Source organism: Loxodonta africana, chromosome 8, assembly GCF_030014295.1.
Source record: "Loxodonta africana isolate mLoxAfr1 chromosome 8, mLoxAfr1.hap2, whole genome shotgun sequence".
NCBI classification, from domain to species: Eukaryota; Metazoa; Chordata; class Mammalia; order Proboscidea; family Elephantidae; genus Loxodonta; species Loxodonta africana.
The window spans coordinates 12,194,526-12,213,301 of NC_087349.1; the positions used below are offsets into that span (position 1 = coordinate 12,194,526).

At 45.1% G+C, this 18,776-nt stretch overlaps 1 protein-coding gene across 2 annotated transcripts in view; it reads left to right on the forward strand.

Moving 5' to 3' along the window:
- DGKI (diacylglycerol kinase iota) overlaps positions 1–18,776 on the forward strand; it is a 491,392-nt gene that overhangs the window by 389,699 nt on the left and 82,917 nt on the right. For both annotated transcript variants that reach the window (XM_064289678.1, XM_064289679.1), the window contains 4 exons: positions 1,922–1,991; positions 4,581–4,621; positions 5,513–5,640; positions 8,667–8,789. In XM_064289678.1, coding sequence (XP_064145748.1) covers positions 1,922–1,991; positions 4,581–4,621; positions 5,513–5,640; positions 8,667–8,789 — 362 coding nt within the window. The remainder of the gene's footprint in view (positions 1–1,921; positions 1,992–4,580; positions 4,622–5,512; positions 5,641–8,666; positions 8,790–18,776) is intronic.

Sequence of the window (18,776 nt, forward strand, 5' to 3'; positions counted from 1 at the left end):
CAGTACCCCCGAGATTGTGATTAATGAGCTAGGTCCCTGATCCTTTTTATCCTGCTGAATTTGGGCCAGCAGTTCTAAAACTATATCACCCATCAGATTCACCTGAAGGGCTTGTTAAAGCGGATTGCTGCCCCCATCCCGAGGGCTCTACAGACCTGGGCTGGAGCCTAGGAACGTGCATTTCTAACAAGTTCCCAGCCAAAGCTTGGAGAACCACTGATTTGAGATAGTCTTTGCCTGAGGACCTGGGGAGGCAGCAGGTGTATTAACGAGCCCCCAGGAAGTCCATGCTGCCTCTGATGCTTCTCTAACCACTTCCCCTAAGCTAGTCCCATCCCCTTCCTGTCCCCTCTGTTCACACAGGGCCATCAGTTTAGTGAAATGTGGTTTTTAGAGAGAAGTGTTTGAAAGCGGATGACTCGGTGGGTTTAAGGGTGAGGGTTGGGTTTTAATCATGTTACAGAAGGAGAGGGTCAGTGAAATAGAGGAAGACCCTCAACGAGATGGATTGACACAGTGACTGCAACAATGGTCTGAAACATAGCAAAAATTGTGAGGATGGTGCAGGACCAGGCAGTGTTTCTTTCTGGTGTACACAGGGTCACTATGAGTGGGAACCTACTGACAGGACCTAACAACAATAACAACAGAAGTAATGCTTGACGTTGGGAAGGACTGTAATTCAGAGACTGGATGAAATGGTTAGCTACAGAGAAAACTCTTTTTATCTAAGCCTAGAGGGAAGAATGGGAGTGCTTGTATCAGAGAATTCTCAGGTCAGCTATTAGAGGAGGAATCGGAGGTCTTAGAAGTGAGAATCTTCCAAAGAATGCTGAGATAGATGAGCACAGCTGGCTGGCCCAGTGCTGGAGAGGATGGTTCCGTCATGGGCCAGTTTGGCACAACTCTCCTTCCTCCTCGTCCACTACTCCACGGTCCAGGTTCAATGGAGAGGCTGAGGGTGGAGATGTCCTCAACATGTGATGCTGACCTTGGTCTCCATGCAGGTGAATGGCCCTGTGTAACAGGTGCACCTCTAGTCCAAGGAGACATGACCCTGCATGTTGATGGCCTTTCGGTTTTCTTAGTTGTTGCAAGTCCAGGCTGGCACTAGGTGAAGCTTGGTTCTTTCCCCTCCTGTGCCAATGGCCTTGTACCTATGTGGAGAACAAAGATATAAATGACACCCAGCTTACAAAGGCAAAAAGAAATCCCCAGAGGGAAGCAAGCTTCCCAAGTGATGTCAATTATGAATGCTTATTGGAAGAATTGAAAGCCTCCTGGGGTGTTTTGGTGGGAATTGTTTTCAAAGATGCTATGTGAAATGCAAGGAGCCCTGGTGGTGCAGTAGTTAAGCACTCAGTTGCTGACTGAAAGGTCAGTGGTTCACATCCACCAGGCGCTCCTTAGGAGAAAGATGTGGCAATCTGCTTCCGTAAAGATTACAGCCTTAGAAACCCTATGGGGGCAGTTCTGCTCTGTCCTATTAAGTCACTATTAGTTAGAACTGATGCAACAGCAATGTGTTTGGGTTTGGCTTTTGGTATATCTATCATAAGAAGCCCTGGTGGTACAGTGGTTAAGAGCTCAGCTGCTAACCAGAAGGTTGGCAGTTCTAACCCACCATGCCCTCCAAGGAAGAAAGGTGTGTCAGTCTGCTTCCATAAAGAGTTACAGCCTTGGAAACCACATGGGGCAGTTACTACTCTGCCCTATAGGATCGCTTTGAGTCGGAATGAACTTGATGGCAACCGGTATGTGGGTATGTGAAATGCTTAATTTCAAATAGAGCCACTGTTTCTGGTAAAAGTGGTAGTTGGATCACCTCACCAGGCTTTGTTTGGAAACAGGTGGTTTAGTGGAATGTCCGGGCTTCAGCTTACCCCAATGGAGCCATGAGGATGTCTGTGTCTCTTTCCAGGACCACGAAACCTCCTTCCCCAGGGCCCTCTCAGCTCAGAGGCTCTCCCCACGGTGGTGCTTCCTAGACGGTGAGTGTCTGTATTTCATGGAGGGGATGGGGGTGGGGGCAGGAGGACTGATAGAGCCGACTCCAGCTTTCCAGAATATTATTCAGAAACCCTTCATGTGGCTCATGTGATTGGTATTTGCATCTCAAACAATGCAGACTTGCTGACCTCACAGCTCACTTTTCTGAAGTCACTTCCCTCAAAGCAAGTTAGCTAACTCTGGCTAAACTTCTCAGCATCAGATTGATCCAGATGACACCTCCCTTTCCTCACCCCCTTTGTTCTAAAACTTGCTGAGTGCTTATCCCAAATTAAGGCCGGTGGGTGAATACTATCACAAAGGATTGGTACTAATTTGAAGTTGTTTGCATATTCTGGACTTTTCCATATTATTTTCATGAGGCCATCATTTCAGAATGCTCTAATTTTTTTTTAAGTGTGAAAATTGCAATTGCATTCGTATCTACTCTCCTGAGCATGACACATTAAATACCTAATTGGTCAGTTATTTTCTGATTGATTAATAAGTCCCTGTTCTATCTCAGGCATCTCTCACTTTCCTGGATGCCATCTGATCCTACTTCTCCAGTCACCTCATGTTACCATTCAGCTCATTCACACCCTCCTTATAGACCGCGCACTGTATCTACCCTTCAGTGTCTCTGTGGAGACTGGAGAGCTAACAGTTGCCCACCTCTCTGTGGTTTATCTGTGTGTACATCGGGGATGGGTGAATACCACAGAGGGGTGAGTGTGTAAGCAGCTTTATGAAGATGGGCACGTGTATCTCTGTGAGATCTAGCCCACATCCATCATGAGACGGGTTTTCTCTCCCGGTTCATCAACTGCCCCTGAAGCTAGTTTGCACTACTTTCCTCCAGCCAGGAGAAAGACATGGCAGTCTACTTCCGTAAAGACATTTAGCCTTGGAAACCCTATGGGGGTCACTGTGAGTGGGAATCGACTTGACAGCAGCAGTTTGTAGGTTCCTCGAGCTGTGAAGACCACAATCGCGGGTTGTTCCTGAACCCACAGAGGAACAAAGTATTTGGAAGAAAATTACAAAAATATTTATATCAGTTATTCTGTCCTATATCCAGTCTCTGAATAAATACAAGTGTGTGTAATGGTCTTAGCCCAGATATTAATTTTACCCTGTAAATTGTTTTATGGAAAGCCTTTAATTTAAAAGGTAATGATTGTTGTTGTCATGTGCAGTCAAGTTGATTTCGACTCAATAGTGTAGAACTCAGAGTAGAGCTACCCTGTAGGGTTTTCTAGGCTGTAATTCATAGAGCAGATTGCCAGGTCTTTCACTGTGGAGCTGCTGGTGGCTTCGAACCTCCAACCTTTCGGTTAGCAGCAGAGTGCTTAACCATTGTACCACCAGGGCTCCTTTGTACTTACAGGTAATGATAGACTGGCTAAAAAGAACAAAATACAGCAAGTCTTCACCAGCCAGATTTTACTTACCTTTCGGAGGGCGCGACCAGGTCTTCTCATGTCTTCGCTCAGTGCCCTTCAGACAGAAGCCATTCATTAAATATTCATGACTTTTAAAGGATTACTTGCACTTTGAGGTTTTCCCTAGTGCTATGCTCTTTTTAGACAACCCATTTATCATTTTTTAGGCTCTGTTAGATAGATTTAAGTGAGGAAGAACATTATTCTTTTTAATATTGCAGACTAATGAAAATAATTTTTAGAAACTCAAAAGTTTGTAGTTCATTTATTTCATAAACTGCAGGTGCAGTCTAGTCCCTTTTAAACCAAACCAAAACCAAGCCCGCCGCCGTCCAGTCGATTCCGACTCATAGCGGCCCCATAGGACAGAGTAGAACTGCCCCATGGAGTTTCCAAGAAGCGCCTGGCGGATTTGAACTGCTGACCTTTAGGTTAGCAGCCGTAGCAGTTAACAACCACTATGCCTTTTAGGAATGCCTAAATGCCTGTTTTTTTTTTGGTGGGGGGGAGGGTATTTTGGCTTCCTTCAGCCATGGCTCTAGGGACTTGGTTTGAAAGTGGAGTGAGTCCTTCGAGACCAGATGTGGTTCTTGGCTCTCTGAGCCTTCAAGCCCTTTTCCAGTATGGGGATCACACACCCAGGAAGTCCATTCTAGCTTTATTTACTCAGTAAACATATGTTGAGCCTCAACTCTGTGTAAGGTCCAATGCTAATTTCTGCAGTCATAAAAAGAAACACAGACTGTCAGAGAGGCAGGTACGTTAGTCTCAGAGTTACCTGTGAAGATCGTTTCTCTAAGAAGTTCTACAATATAAATGTGCATAGAGGTAGGAACAGTGAATTCTGTGTGGGCAGGGAGGCAGGTTCTGAAGAAGGTTTCACAGGGGAGGGGACGTCTGAGTTGGTCCTTACAAGATGACTGAGATTCAGATACGCAGAAGGGAGGGAAGGGCTTTCTCAGCGGTGGGAGTAAGACGGAAACACCTGGAAGGGCTGAGTTGTTGTTAACAGATTCGGGGCCGACCAGCAGTCCAGGGTGACTGGGCAGTAAGGCTTCAGAGTGGAGGAGAAGGCTGTAAAGCTGGCGCCAGATCACAGGACACTCTGATGCCACGTTCATTCACTCATTCATTTTATTTTTCTAGCTACTTCTGCTGATCGCTTTTATCGAATAGACAGATCTCAGGTAAGTTTTGCTTGTGAGAGTGGGAAGTTCCCATGTAAATCTACTTAGTTACCTCACACCATACATTTTTCTAAAAAAAAAAAAAAAAGCTGAAACATATAAATTTTAGAATGGTATTCTTAGCCTACACTATGAACGTTTTATCTCTTTCCAGGTGTTTGTTGACCTGTGGTCTCAAGATGGTATAACTTGACCTTGGAAATGAGTCCAGAAAAATAACTAGGCTTGTAAATGTTATCACCAGCCTGCAATCCAAATTTCCATTCATGCTGGTACTTTCACAGTTTCCTAGCCAAGTATAATGCCTTTTAAGCTCATTTCTGCTTAGCAGGTTTGAGACTGTAAGTGCACATCCGGGCTAGTAGTTTCAGTTAATCAGTCCTCAGAGTTCAGTAATGAGAAGAAGATGGTTACATTCAATGTTAACACGTTTCCAATGTCTAAATTCTCCCAGAAAAAAAAAAATGTACAGTGTCAAATTTAGTTATAAAGCCAGTTGCTCACCGTAACGCAGCCATGACCAGATCCTGAGATGGAAGCCCAGGTTCTCTTACACTCGTGTGGACCACATTGCATGTGTGGTGTTGCTTCTCCCAAGTATCCGGGGAGAAGAAGATCCAAGACCATCTCTGGTTATACCTGATGAGGTCCAGGTCAATAGGAATCCTGAACCAACAGGAGTCCAGCTCTCCTCCAAGCCATCCTCTTGACACAGGGCTGCTTCAGGGGGTGCTGGCTGCTGATCAGACCCCTGACAATACACCTTAGTCAGTAGACATGCCCCAGAATTTCATTATTCTTCAAGATCAAGAATGCTTTGCTCCATTATTCTTCCAGTGATGAATTTGAGTATTCCGTCAATCATCTGATAGACTTCTTTTCCTTCTTTAGGAACACTTGCACTTTGTGATGGAGATTTCCCAAGATGAGATTTTCATTCTGGACCCAGATATGGTGGTGTCCCAGCAGGCGGGGACGCCTCCAGGGATGCCCGATCTGGTAGTGGAGCAGGCCTCAGGGTGAGTGGGCTGTTCTTGCTGGTGTGGGGTGAGGCAGCCCCATGGTGACAGCTGGGCCTGGCTCAGACTTGATGTTCTCATGACAACAGACGTTTTAGAATATAGATTTTCTTGTTGCATTTCCTTAGGGCGGGTACAGCTGTTTCCATTGTAAGTCTCTTTTACGAATGGCTGTGTAGACTCACTCTTTCCGCGCAGGTGTTTATCTTGGCTGAGCCTTCCTTTCTGCTCGCCAACACTTCTACCAAATCTAGACGACGCTATCACTTCCATTTGTGCTGTTGAGTAGATTCCAACTCGCAGTGACCCTGTAGGACAGAGTAGAGCTGCCCCATAGCATTTCCAAGGTGGATTCGAACTGCCAGTCTTTTGGCTAGCAGCCAAGCTCTTAACCACTGCATGGTTTTACTTTGGATATATCACCAGGGAAAACCACTTGCTAGAAAAGGGCATCATATTTGGCAAAATAGAGGGTCAGTGAAAATGAGGGAAACCCTCCATGAGATGGATTGACACAATAGCCTCAACAGTGGACTCAATCATACCAAGAATTGTGAGGGTAGTGCAGGACCGGGCAGTGTTTTATTCCGTTGTACATAAGCTCCTATTGGAGCCAACTCTATAGCGACTAATACCACCACCACTACTACCACCATCCCCACCATCCCCACCATCCCCACCACCCCTACCACCCCTACCACCCCTACCACCCCTACCACCCCTACCACCACCACCACCATCCCCACCATCCCCACCATCCCCACCACCCCTACCACCCCTACCACCCCTACCACCCCTACCACCACCACCACCATCCCCACCACCATCCCCACCACCCCTACCACTACCACCACCATCCCCACCGTCCCCACCACCATCCCCACCACCATCCCCACCACCCCTACCACCACCACCACCATCCCCACCATCCCCACCACCCCTACCACCACCACCACCATCCCCACCACCCCCACCATCCCCACCATCCCCACCACCCCTACCACCACCACCACCATCCCCACCATCCCCACCATCCCCACCATCCCCACCACCCCACCACCACCACCACCATCCCCACCACCCCCACCATCCCCACCACCCCTACCACCACCACCACCATCCCCACCATCCCCACCACCCCTACCACCACCACCACCATCCCCACCATCCCCACCATCCCCACCACCCCTACCACCACCACCACCATCCCCACCATCCCCACCATCCCCACCATCCCCACCACCCCTACCACCACCACCACCATCCCCACCATCCCCACCATCCCCACCATCCCCACCATCCCCACCACCCCCACCACCCCTACCACCACCACCACCATCCCCACCATCCCCACCATCCCCACCACTCCTACCACCACCACCACCATCCCCACCATCCCCACCATCCCCACCACCCCTACCACCACCACCACCATCCCCACCATCCCCACCATCCCCACTATCCCCACCACCCCTACCACCCCTACCACCACCACCACCATCCCCACCATCCCCACCACCACCACCACCACCACCATCCCCACCATCCCCACCATCCCCACCACCCCTACCACCACCACCACCATCCCCACTATCCCCACCACCCCTACCACCCCTACCACCACCCCCACCATCCCCACCACCCCCACCACCCCCACCACCCCCACCACCCCTACCACCACCACCACCATCCCCACCATCCCCACCACCCCCACCACCCCTACCACCACCACCACCATCCCCATCATCCCCACCATCCCCACCATCCCCACCATCCCCACCATCCCCACCATCCCCACCACCCCTACCACCGCCACCACCATCCCCCCATCCCCCCATCCCCACCATCCCCACCACCCCTACCACCACCACCACCATCCCCACCATCCCCACCATCCCCACCACCACCACCACCATCCCCACCATCCCCACCATCCCCACCATCCCCACCATCCCCACCATCCCCACCACCCCTACCACCACCACCACCATCCCCACCATCCCCACCATCCCCACCATCCCCACCATCCCCACCACCCCTACCACCACCACCACCATCCCCACCATCCCCACCATCCCCACTATCCCCACCACCCCTACCACCACCACCACCATCCCCACCATCCCCACCACCCCTACCACCACCACCACCATCCCCACCATCCCCACCACCCCCACCACCCCCACCACCCCTACCACCACCACCACCATCCCCACCATCCCCACCACCCCCACCACCCCTACCACCACCACCACCATCCCCATCATCCCCACCATCCCCACCATCCCCACCATCCCCACCATCCCCACCATCCCCACCATCCCCACCATCCCCACCACCCCTACCACCGCCACCACCATCCCCCCCATCCCCCCATCCCCACCATCCCCACCACCCCTACCACCACCACCACCATCCCCACTGTCCCCACCGTCCCCACCGTCCCCACCGTCCCCACCGTCCCCACCGTCCCCACCACCCCTACCACCACCACCATCACCACCCTGCCAGGCTAGCCCTGGCCTTTCCCTTTCAGTCATTCTCTTCATGTCAAATAATGACCAAAAAAAAAAGGCCTCCTCCTGGGTTAGACATCTAATAGCTCCAACTCCAAAGAAAAAGTAGCCTGAAAATCCACTAGAACTTGAATCAATTGTTTTCTAATTTCTCATCTGTTGCCCCCTCTGGAAATAGGAACAGAAAAGCAGGAAAAGAGACTGAGCTTTGTTATTTTCTCATCTGCATTTCTCTACCAGGCCCCCTGACTTCTTTACTTGTGTCAGACAGAAAATCACTGCATCTTGAAATTCAGGCTTCTCATCTATAAAGTGGGCGGAACCATACACATAGTCCATGACCGTTGAGAATATTAAATGCGATAATGAACACAAAGTACTTAGTAAACACAGAAGAGTCATTTCCAGTCTCACCTTTAAAGGCAAGAAGTATCTTGAGAAAGGGTAGAGTGCTTGCTATGGGTGACTGTGGGTGCTTACCTGTTGGGTGTCCTTATTCCTTCTTCTCAGGATGTCAGACTGGTGGAATCCTGCCCTTCGGAAACACATGCAGAGCGACAGTGGGCTGGGAATGGTAACGCCGCATTATGAGGACTCGGATGTGAGGGATCTCAGCCACTCCCGCGTGCTACAGTAAGGGCTCTCTACTCTTCCTACGTGCTGCTGTGACTACTGACAGGGGATGCACGGGGTGCTGACCACCAGGAAGGGTTCTCTTTTCGGGGCTGCTCAAGCTGTCTCATGTCTGTGTCACTCTGGGGCTTGACACTTTTTTGTTTTTCTTCACTTTTATCCATCCCTATCTCCATCAGGAGCTTCACCTTCCTTTTCTCTTACTCCTGAGCCGACTGAGCCTTGCATATGGATCTAGAGACACTTAAACCTCACCAGTGTTTTCTCTTCCGGAGTCCTGTGTTTACCAGATGCCCCTGTGGTTGTCATATAATGAAGACAAGCATGATGGTGATCATGAATCACTTGGAAACAGCATATAATTTTTCATTTATGTGGGCATGTTTCCTTGCCATTCTAGCTCTGTTTCTTTTGTCTTAAATCTTGAGCCCATGCATTTGGGCTCTAGGCAATAATTTTGTTGATTGTGGTAAATACACATGTGACAAAACGTGCCATTTCAGCATTCTTCACATGTACAATTTAGTGACCTTAGTTGTGATCGTCATGCTGCACAGCTGTCACCACTATCCGTGTCCAGACCTTTCCATCGCCCTTAACGGAAGCTGTGTCTCTTAAGCAATGAAGCCCCTTTTCTCCTTCCTCCTACCCCTAGAAACCACTGTTCAACTTAGGTCTCTGTACACTTGCCCATTCTAGATATGTCACGTAAGTGGAATCACACAATATTTGTCCTTTTGTGACTGACATATTTCCCTCATCATGTTTTCAAGGCTTATCCGTGGGGTAGCATGTATCAGGACTTGCTTTCTCTGTGTGATATTTGTCCTTTTGTGACTGACATATTTCCCTCATCATGTTTTCAAGGCTTATCCGTGGGGTAGCATGTATCAGGACTTGCTTTCTCTCTGTGATATTTGTCCTTTTGTGACTGACATATTTCCCTCATCATGTTTTCAAGGCTTATCCGTGGGGTAGCATGTATCAGGACTTGCTTTCTCTCTGTGATATTTGTCCTTTTGTGACTGACATATTTCCCTCATCATGTTTTCAAGGCTTATCCGTGGGGTAGCATGTATCAGGACTTGCTTTCTCTCTGTGATATTTGTCCTTTTGTGACTGACATATTTCCCTCATCATGTTTTCAAGGCTTATCCGTGGGGTAGCATGTATCAGGACTTGCTTTCTCTCTGTGATATTTGTCCTTTTGTGACTGACATATTTCCCTCATCATGTTTTCAAGGCTTATCCGTGGGGTAGCATGTATCAGGACTTGCTTTCTCTCTGTGATATTTGTCCTTTTGTGACTGACATATTTCCCTCATCATGTTTTCAAGGCTTATCCGTGGGGTAGCATGTATCAGGACTTGCTTTCTCTCTGTGATATTTGTCCTTTTGTGACTGACATATTTCCCTCATCATGTTTTCAAGGCTTATCCGTGGGGTAGCATGTATCAGGACTTGCTTTCTCTCTGTGATATTTGTCCTTTTGTGACTGACATATTTCCCTCATCATGTTTTCAAGGCTTATCCGTGGGGTAGCATGTATCAGGACTTGCTTTCTCTTTGTGATATTTGTCCTTTTGTGACTGACATATTTCCCTCATCATGTTTTCAAGGCTTATCCGTGGGGTAGCATGTATCAGGACTTGCTTTCTCTCTGTGATATTTGTCCTTTTGTGACTGACATATTTCCCTCATCATGTTTTCAAGGCTTATCCGTGGGGTAGCATGTATCAGGACTTGCTTTCTCTCTGTGATATTTGTCCTTTTGTGACTGACATATTTCCCTCATCATGTTTTCAAGGCTTATCCGTGGGGTAGCATGTATCAGGACTTGCTTTCTCTTTGTGATATTTGTCCTTTTGTGACTGACATATTTCCCTCATCATGTTTTCAAGGCTTATCCGTGGGGTAGCATGTATCAGGACTTGCTTTCTCTCTGTGATATTTGTCCTTTTGTGACTGACATATTTCCCTCATCATGTTTTCAAGGCTTATCCGTGGGGTAGCATGTATCAGGACTTGCTTTCTCTCTGTGATATTTGTCCTTTTGTGACTGACATATTTCCCTCATCATGTTTTCAAGGCTTATCCGTGGGGTAGCATGTATCAGGACTTGCTTTCTCTCTGTGATATTTGTCCTTTTGTGACTGACATATTTCCCTCATCATGTTTTCAAGGCTTATCCGTGGGGTAGCATGTATCAGGACTTGCTTTCTCTTTGTGATATTTGTCCTTTTGTGACTGACATATTTCCCTCATCATGTTTTCAAGGCTTATCCGTGGGGTAGCATGTATCAGGACTTGCTTTCTCTCTGTGACTGAGGAGTACTCCATTGTGTGCATATTCCACATTCCGTGTCCGTGGGGTAGCATGTATCAGGACTTGCTTTCTCTCTGTGACTGAGGAGTATTCCATTGTGTGCATATTCCACATTCCGTGTCCGTGGGGTAGCATGTATCAGGACTTGCTTTCTCTCTGTGACTGAGGAGTATTCCATTGTGTGCATATTCCACATTCCGTGTCCGTGGGGTAGCATGTATCAGGACTTGCTTTCTCTCTGTGACTGAGGAGTATTCCATTGTGTGCATATTCCACATTCCGTGTATCTACTCCTGTGCTGATGGACATTTCAGTTGTTTCCACCTTTTGGCTATTGTGAACAGAGCTGCAGTGAACGTTGGCCTGCAGGTTTCTGTCGTGTTCCTGCTTTCAGCTCTACGCTGTATCGCCAGTTGCTTTTGTTGGCTGATGTGGAGTGTAGCTCGTGTTGTGTTCTGGCCTCTCTGAGTAAACAGTTTGCTGTTTGTTCACGGATGAGAACAGTCAGAGTGCTTTCTTCTGAGGTCTGATCATGATCAGAAAGTGGAATGGTGCAGGTGTTCTGTACCCAGGCTGGCACATTTGTGTGGAGTGACTTCTCTCTCCTGCTTTCCCTCATTGCAGGAGCAGGTTCTAGGAGCAGTTTGCCATCATGGTGCCACTCAAACAAACTGCTTAGTTTCAAGCCAACCACTCCATCCCAGAGGTCATACAGAGTCACCGCAGTTCCTGAAATTAAGCTGGTTCCCAGTCTATCTGGGCTCCTAATGGAATAGCAATCTTACCTGTTTCACAGAGTAACAAGACTGCTAAGGATTCTTTGAGCCTGGGATTAACTGAAGATACAAGACAATGCAATGTTTCTCAATGAAGCTGGGAAGTAATTTCAGGGTGACAGAGGGGAGGAAAATAAGAAACGGGAAGCTAATGATTCCATTGGCAAAGCTTCTTCTCCGACACCCTGAGGGCAAGAGGAGACTTCATTCTAATTGCTTCTCTGTACTGTCTCTTATTTTGTTGTATAATATAAAGAGGAGAGGGGAAAATGCATTATTATGGAGTCTCCTTTTTAATTAAACTGTGTTGTTAGTTTCTGATGGCATTTTGATCATCTACATTTCAGGGTGTTTTTCCATTTCCTCTTGAAACAGAATTGAGGCTGGATGTGGGTGAGTCAGCCACCTGCTGCTGACTGGAAAGTAGCCATCTATCTGCTGGCAGACGGATTTGAAAATTAGTGTTTGAAATAGCCACTGAAATAGAAATTAAGCCTGGACCAACAAAATGAGTGTTTGAGTTGTTCTTATATATGGGCTATTTTCAAAAAGTCAAGTATGGCCACAACCTGGTCCTGATGCCGGATTTTTCTATGCAGAGTATAGTATTGTACATTTCATGGTGTATGGAATGATATTAAATAGTCAGGCTAAATATTAAGTATTCTCCCCAAGAATCACACATAAATTTACTACTTTATATTATAGCTAAGTTCTCAAAATCTTACATCAAAATCAATTTTTATATTTTATTTGGGGTCTATTATCCTTTCAGAAATTTATCTTCATTTTTGATTGATCTTCCATTGGCAGCTACCAGTTTATCTGGTCATTTATACTACCTAGCTCGGAAATTCACTGGAGGAGCTTACTCTTTAAAAATTTTCTGTACAATCACTTGGAAAACAACAAACAAAGGAAAGCAGACTACACCCCTAGCCTTTGAGGGTTTCCAGCTGTATCCCCAGACACTGTGGAGCAGAGACATGCTGCCTTCACTGGGCTCTGGGGAAGTCACTGCCCCCCAGAATACAGGACCATAGGAAAATGGTCATTTTTAATCACTTGGGGAAAAATTCAGTGACTTTGCCCCACTTTGTTCATTAATTCTCTTTTAGATTTTTATCATTGTGCCTATTAATTCTTTAGGAAGAAGATCTCTATTTCCTTCAGACATCATTGTTCATACAAATCAGTGCAGGTGCGATTATGCAAGTATCTAATACGTTAGTAATCGCTGCTGTTGGTGGAGTAACTGCTAGTTGCTTTTTACCGTAGTTAAACATTACCTCTAGTCCTTTCAACATCGTTTAAATTTAGCCGTGGTTACATTACAGATGAGTAAACCGAGGCTTACAGAGGTCGAGTACTTATCTTAGGTCACCTGGACAGCAAGGGTTTTCATCGTGGTTTGAACACAGGCCTGGTGGACTTCTGATTCCATGTTTTTCCCACCACACTGCACTTCCTTCTGACAGGACAGCTCAAAAACATTTGATAACAGACAGGACAGATGCCAGAGCTCAAGAGATATACTCGGGTTTATATTTCTTTTAGTAATTCGTAGTCTGAAAGATTCTATAATATAGATATAAAAAAGAAATATATATACATATCCATAAATATCTGGCTGCTAACCAAAAGTTTGCTGGTTTAATTCCACCCAGCAGTGCCATGGAAGAAAGACCTGGCAATACACTTCTAAAAAATCAGCCACTGAAAATCCCAGGAGCACAGTTCTACTCTGACACACGTGGGGTCACTGTGAGTCAGAGTTGACTCCATGGCAACTGGTTTGCTTTTATATTTGCATGTTAAATATGATACCAATTGTACCCAAAAGTAAATATGGTTGAGAACTACTTTAAAAATTTTTTTGGTTTGTTTTTTGCTCTTAAAAAAACAGATTGAAACCAAAAATAATGATGGTAGAATACTATATAAAAATTGTTAAATATTTATTAAATATGTTTCAAATCCAAATAAGCACAAAAAGTATATAAAAGTTACCACCCCGGTATACCATGTTGTCTTGCTGTATTTGCATTAGCTTTTCCCTTTAATCTATAAATAGTATACAGAAGTAGAAAACATATAGCATGGTTTCATTTCAGGTATTTATTGATCTTATTTTTTCATTACCTTTATCATTTCATTCCATTTTATTCATCCTATTTTTGAAATTCATCTATATTGATATATGCCGGTTTTTAATCATTTTATTTAGAATAAAATATTCCATCATAAATATGCCATAATTTACTTCTCCATTTTGCTACTGATTTCTAATATGCTATTATTTTTTAAAAATGCAATCAATCTCCTGGTACATTCTCCTTCTGTATTAGAGGGTGTATATACAGTTTCAGTTTTAGTCAATGATGCCAAATTTACCTTCCCAGCAGGAGTGTTTGATAGTTCACTAGTGAAAAGGGTCTGAAAAATTAGTGTAGCATTTTAAGTACAATTGGCACCTGTTGCTATCAGGTGTAAAACCCCAGTCAACTTGGAGATAGGGAAAGGGTACTGCTAACACCCCTCTAACAGCACTAAATAACCCACCGTAGAAAAAGAAATCAAAAGAGAAGTTTTAAATTCTTGGTACTAAAAACACTCTTTGCTGGGATTTGCAGAACACTGATAAGGTGGTATGCAGAGGACAATTCATAGCTCTACGTTCATTTATCAAGGGACACATGATTGCATACAAATCAGCAAAGCATTCAATTTGATAAACTGGAAAAAGAATCCCAGAATAAAGAAAAGAAACAAAAAGGAAGGAAAAAATAAATAAAGATAAGGACAGAAAATGAATGACAAGGGGAATAAAACAAATAAAATAGATGATTCAGCAAAAATAAAATGAAAAAATTGATTCTCTAAAGTTAAATAAGTGACACAAAATTTGGAGAAGCGTAATTGAACAAGAAGACATAGAAACAGGAAGGAACAAACCGTAGGCCTCCCCGACCCCATCCTTCCTCCAGGGCTTCATACCAGCTCTGCTCAGGGCTGCCTTGCCCCTGTGGTCTCCAACTAGTCCAGTCCCTTCTGGTGTCCTCAGCATTTACTCATGGTTTTAATTCACCTTAGCTTCTTGCACCATCAATCTCCCTCCAACCTCAGGGAGGGTGAGAGGGAGTGAAGAAAGAGGCTGTGTTAGTTTGCTATCTTTGGTGGAGCTAGTTCTATTGATATTAAAATTTCATTCAGATATAGCTTGTACTTCTTTAGGAATTATGTTGTTGTTGTTAGGTGCTGTCAAGTCTGTTCAGGCTCGTAGCGACCCAGTGTACAATAGAATGAAACACTACTCCATGCTACGCCATCCTCACAATCATTGCTGTGCTCAAGCCCATTGTGGCAGTCACTGCATCAGCCCATCTTGTTGAGGGTCTTCCTCTTTTTCCCTGACCCTCTACTTTACTAAGCATGATGTCCTTCTCCAGGGACTGGTCCCTCCTGATAACATGTCCAAAGTCTGTGAGATGAAATCTCACCATTCTCACTTCTAAGGAGCATTCTGGCTCTACTTATTCTAAGACAGATTTGTTCGTTCTTCTGGCAGTCCGTGGCATATTTAATATCCTTCACCAACATCATAATTCAAAGGCATCAATTCTTCTTCTGTCTTCCTTATTCATTGTCCAGCTTTAGAATGCATATGAGGTGATTGACCAATGGCTTCTTCATTTCAAATATCTTTTTTCAACAACATGAATGGTGACTGTACGTGTGGACCTTGCCAGATGAAATACACAGGAATCACATCAACTATATCAGTGAAAAGAGATGATGGAGAAACTCAATATCATCAATTAGAACAAGGCCAGGGGCCGACTGTGGAACAGACCATCAATTGCTCATACACAAGTTGAAGTTGAAGCTGAAGGAAATTAAAATAAGTCCATAAGAACCAAAATACGATCTTGAGTATATCCCGCCTGAATTTAGAGGTCATCTCAAGAATAGATTTGACGCTTCGATTGCTAATGACTGAAAATCAGATGAGTTCTGAGACAACATTAGGGACCTGATCTCATACATGAAATAAAAAAAAGGACATTGAAAAACAGGAATGAAAGAAAAGACCAAAATAGATGTCAGAAGAGACTCTGAAAGTTGCTCTTGAATGTACAGTGGCTAAAATGAATGGAAGAAATGATGAAGTAAAAGAGCTAAACAAGATTTCAAAGGGCAGCTCGAGAAGATGAAGTGAAATATAATGAAATGTGCAAACACCTGGAGTTAGAAAACCAAAAGGGAAGAGCATGCTTGGCATTTCTCAAGCTGAAAGAGATGGACAAATAATTCAAGCCTTGAATTGCAATGTTGAAGAATTCTACAGGGAAAATATTAAACAACCCAGGAAGCATCAAAAGCAGATGGAAGGAATACACGGTCACTGTACCAAAAAGAATTGGTCCACGTTCAGCCATTTCAGGAGGTAGTATATGATCAGGAATCCATGGTATTGAAGGAAGAAGTCCAAGCTGCACTGAAGGCTTTGGCGAAAAACAAGGCTGCAGGAATTAACTGAATACCAATTGAGATGTTTGAACAAATCGATCCAACACTGGAGGTGCTCACTCGTTTAAGCCAAGACATTTGGAAGACAGCTACTTGGCCAGCAGACTGAAAGATATCCATATCTGTGCCCATTCCAAAGAAAGGTGATCCAACAGAATGTGGAAATTACTGAACAATATCATTAATGTCACGTGCAAGTAGAGTTTTGCTGAAGATGGTTCAAAAGTGGTTACAGCAATACATCAACGAAGAACTGCCATGTTGGATTCAGAAGAGGGTGTGCATAAGGGATATCACAGATGGATCTTGGCTGAAAGCAGAGACTACCAGAAAGATGTTTACCTGGGTTTTATTGACTATGCAAAGGCATTGGACTACACGGATTATAACCAATTATGGATAACATAGAGAAGAATAGCAATTCCAGAACACTTAGTTGTGCTTGTGAGGAGCCTGTACATAGACCAAGAGGCTTCCCTCACTATATATCCAGAAATGCATCTCCATCTTAGTTTCTTAGTGCTATTGTAACAGAAATACCACAAGTGGGTGGTTTAAAAAAAGGGGAATTTATTTTCTCTCTTTAATCTGTTTCCATCTAGTCGATTCCAGCTCATAGTGACCCTACAGGACAGAGGAGACCTGCTCTATAGGGTTTCCAAGCTTTTAATCTTTCTGGAAGCACACTGTCACATCTTTCTACAGTGGAGTAGCTGGTGGGTTTGAACTGCTGACCTTTTTGTTAGCACTTAACCACTGCACTACCAGGGCTCCTTTCTCACAGTTTAGGAGGCTGGGAGTCTGAATTCAGGGCAACCAGCTCTAGGGAAATTCCCCTCTCTGTCGGCTTTGGGAGAAGATCATGTCTCAACTTCTGTAGAGCTGGGCGTTCCTCAGTTCCTTGATGGTCCTTGTGTGGCATTTGTCTTCCCTCATTTGTGCCTGTCTCTGTGTCTCTTCTGCTCTTTTTATAACTCAGAAGTGATTACGTTTAGGACCCACCCTACATCTGATATGGCCTCATTAACGTAACAAGGAAAACCCTAATCAAATGGAATTACATCCACAAGCATAGGGGTTAGGATTCCAACACACATTTTGGGGGGACACAATTCAATCTATAACAACCTCAAATAATTGAAAGCACTTAATGATAGCTTAGCATCACCCTGTCCAATAGGTGTTTAAGGAAATTTGTACAGCTGACAAAGTGTTGAGGGACACCTAAAAACACCTAATAATACCTTAGAACTTTGACAGCCAGAACCTGTGTAAGGCAAAAACCTGTCAGAGAAGGAAAACTCACTGTGTGTGTGTGAGGTAGGATTCTTAATAGAGAGCAACAGAAAAGTGGTAACCATTTTTCAAAAGCAGAAAACTTTTGAGACCCAGAAAACCAAGGCAGTCCCATTGAGTTTGGGCTATCACAGTTTCACTGTACTTTAAACTGTAAATTGATCTTTTTTGTGTAGTCTACAATTCTGAACCATCAGATCAAGAAGACAATCCTGGGTCCTTTACTCCTCCCCAAAACTCAGGAGTTCTGGGCTGAGTGTAGGAGCGGTCCCTTTATTCCTGTCTTGTCCACATCTATTTTCTTTTCCCGATTTCTTCTTGGAACACTGGGTGATGACCTGACCCTAAGAGAAAGGATAATTGTGCTTATTGCCAAAGCTTCAGGTGCTCACAATTCTGGATGTGGACATAGCCTCTGAGCATCACAATCAGATGAGAGAGAGAGAGAGAATATTAATCTTCTTAGTGGATGCAGGTTTTGCGGGGCTACTTCTTAGAGATGTAATTAGTGCTACCAAGACAGTGATAGTCCCTGGTATCTGTTTCACTCAGATAGTTGGGTCCCATCCTTACTTACCTGTGACTGGTCTCAATCTTGCTCTGCCTGGCTAATCACTCAAGCTCGAGGACCTGCAATATGGCTGACATTGATCTTCTTTTCTTCTTCCTTTTCTCCCTGCCTTACCTCAAGCTGTTGTTGCCCGATTTAGCCAAGCACATAATGATACTCTGCCCCTTGATGTGTGTAAACTATTTAGTAAGAGATTTTGCTCTGTTCTGTTTATAATCTTTCCCCAGTCATGAACACAGAGGCCTGTCTTAGTTATCTAGTGCTGCCGTAACAGAGATACCACAAGGGGATGGCTTTAACAAAGAGAAATTTATTTTCTCATAGCCTAGTAGGTTTCAAATCCAAATTCAGGGCGTCGGCTCCACAGGAAGGCTTTCTGTCTCTGTTGGCTCTGGAGGAAGGCTTCCCCTGGTCCAGGAGCTTCTCAGGCACAGGGACCCCATGTCCAAAGGACGCGCTCTGCTCCTGGTGCTGCTCTTTTGGTGGTA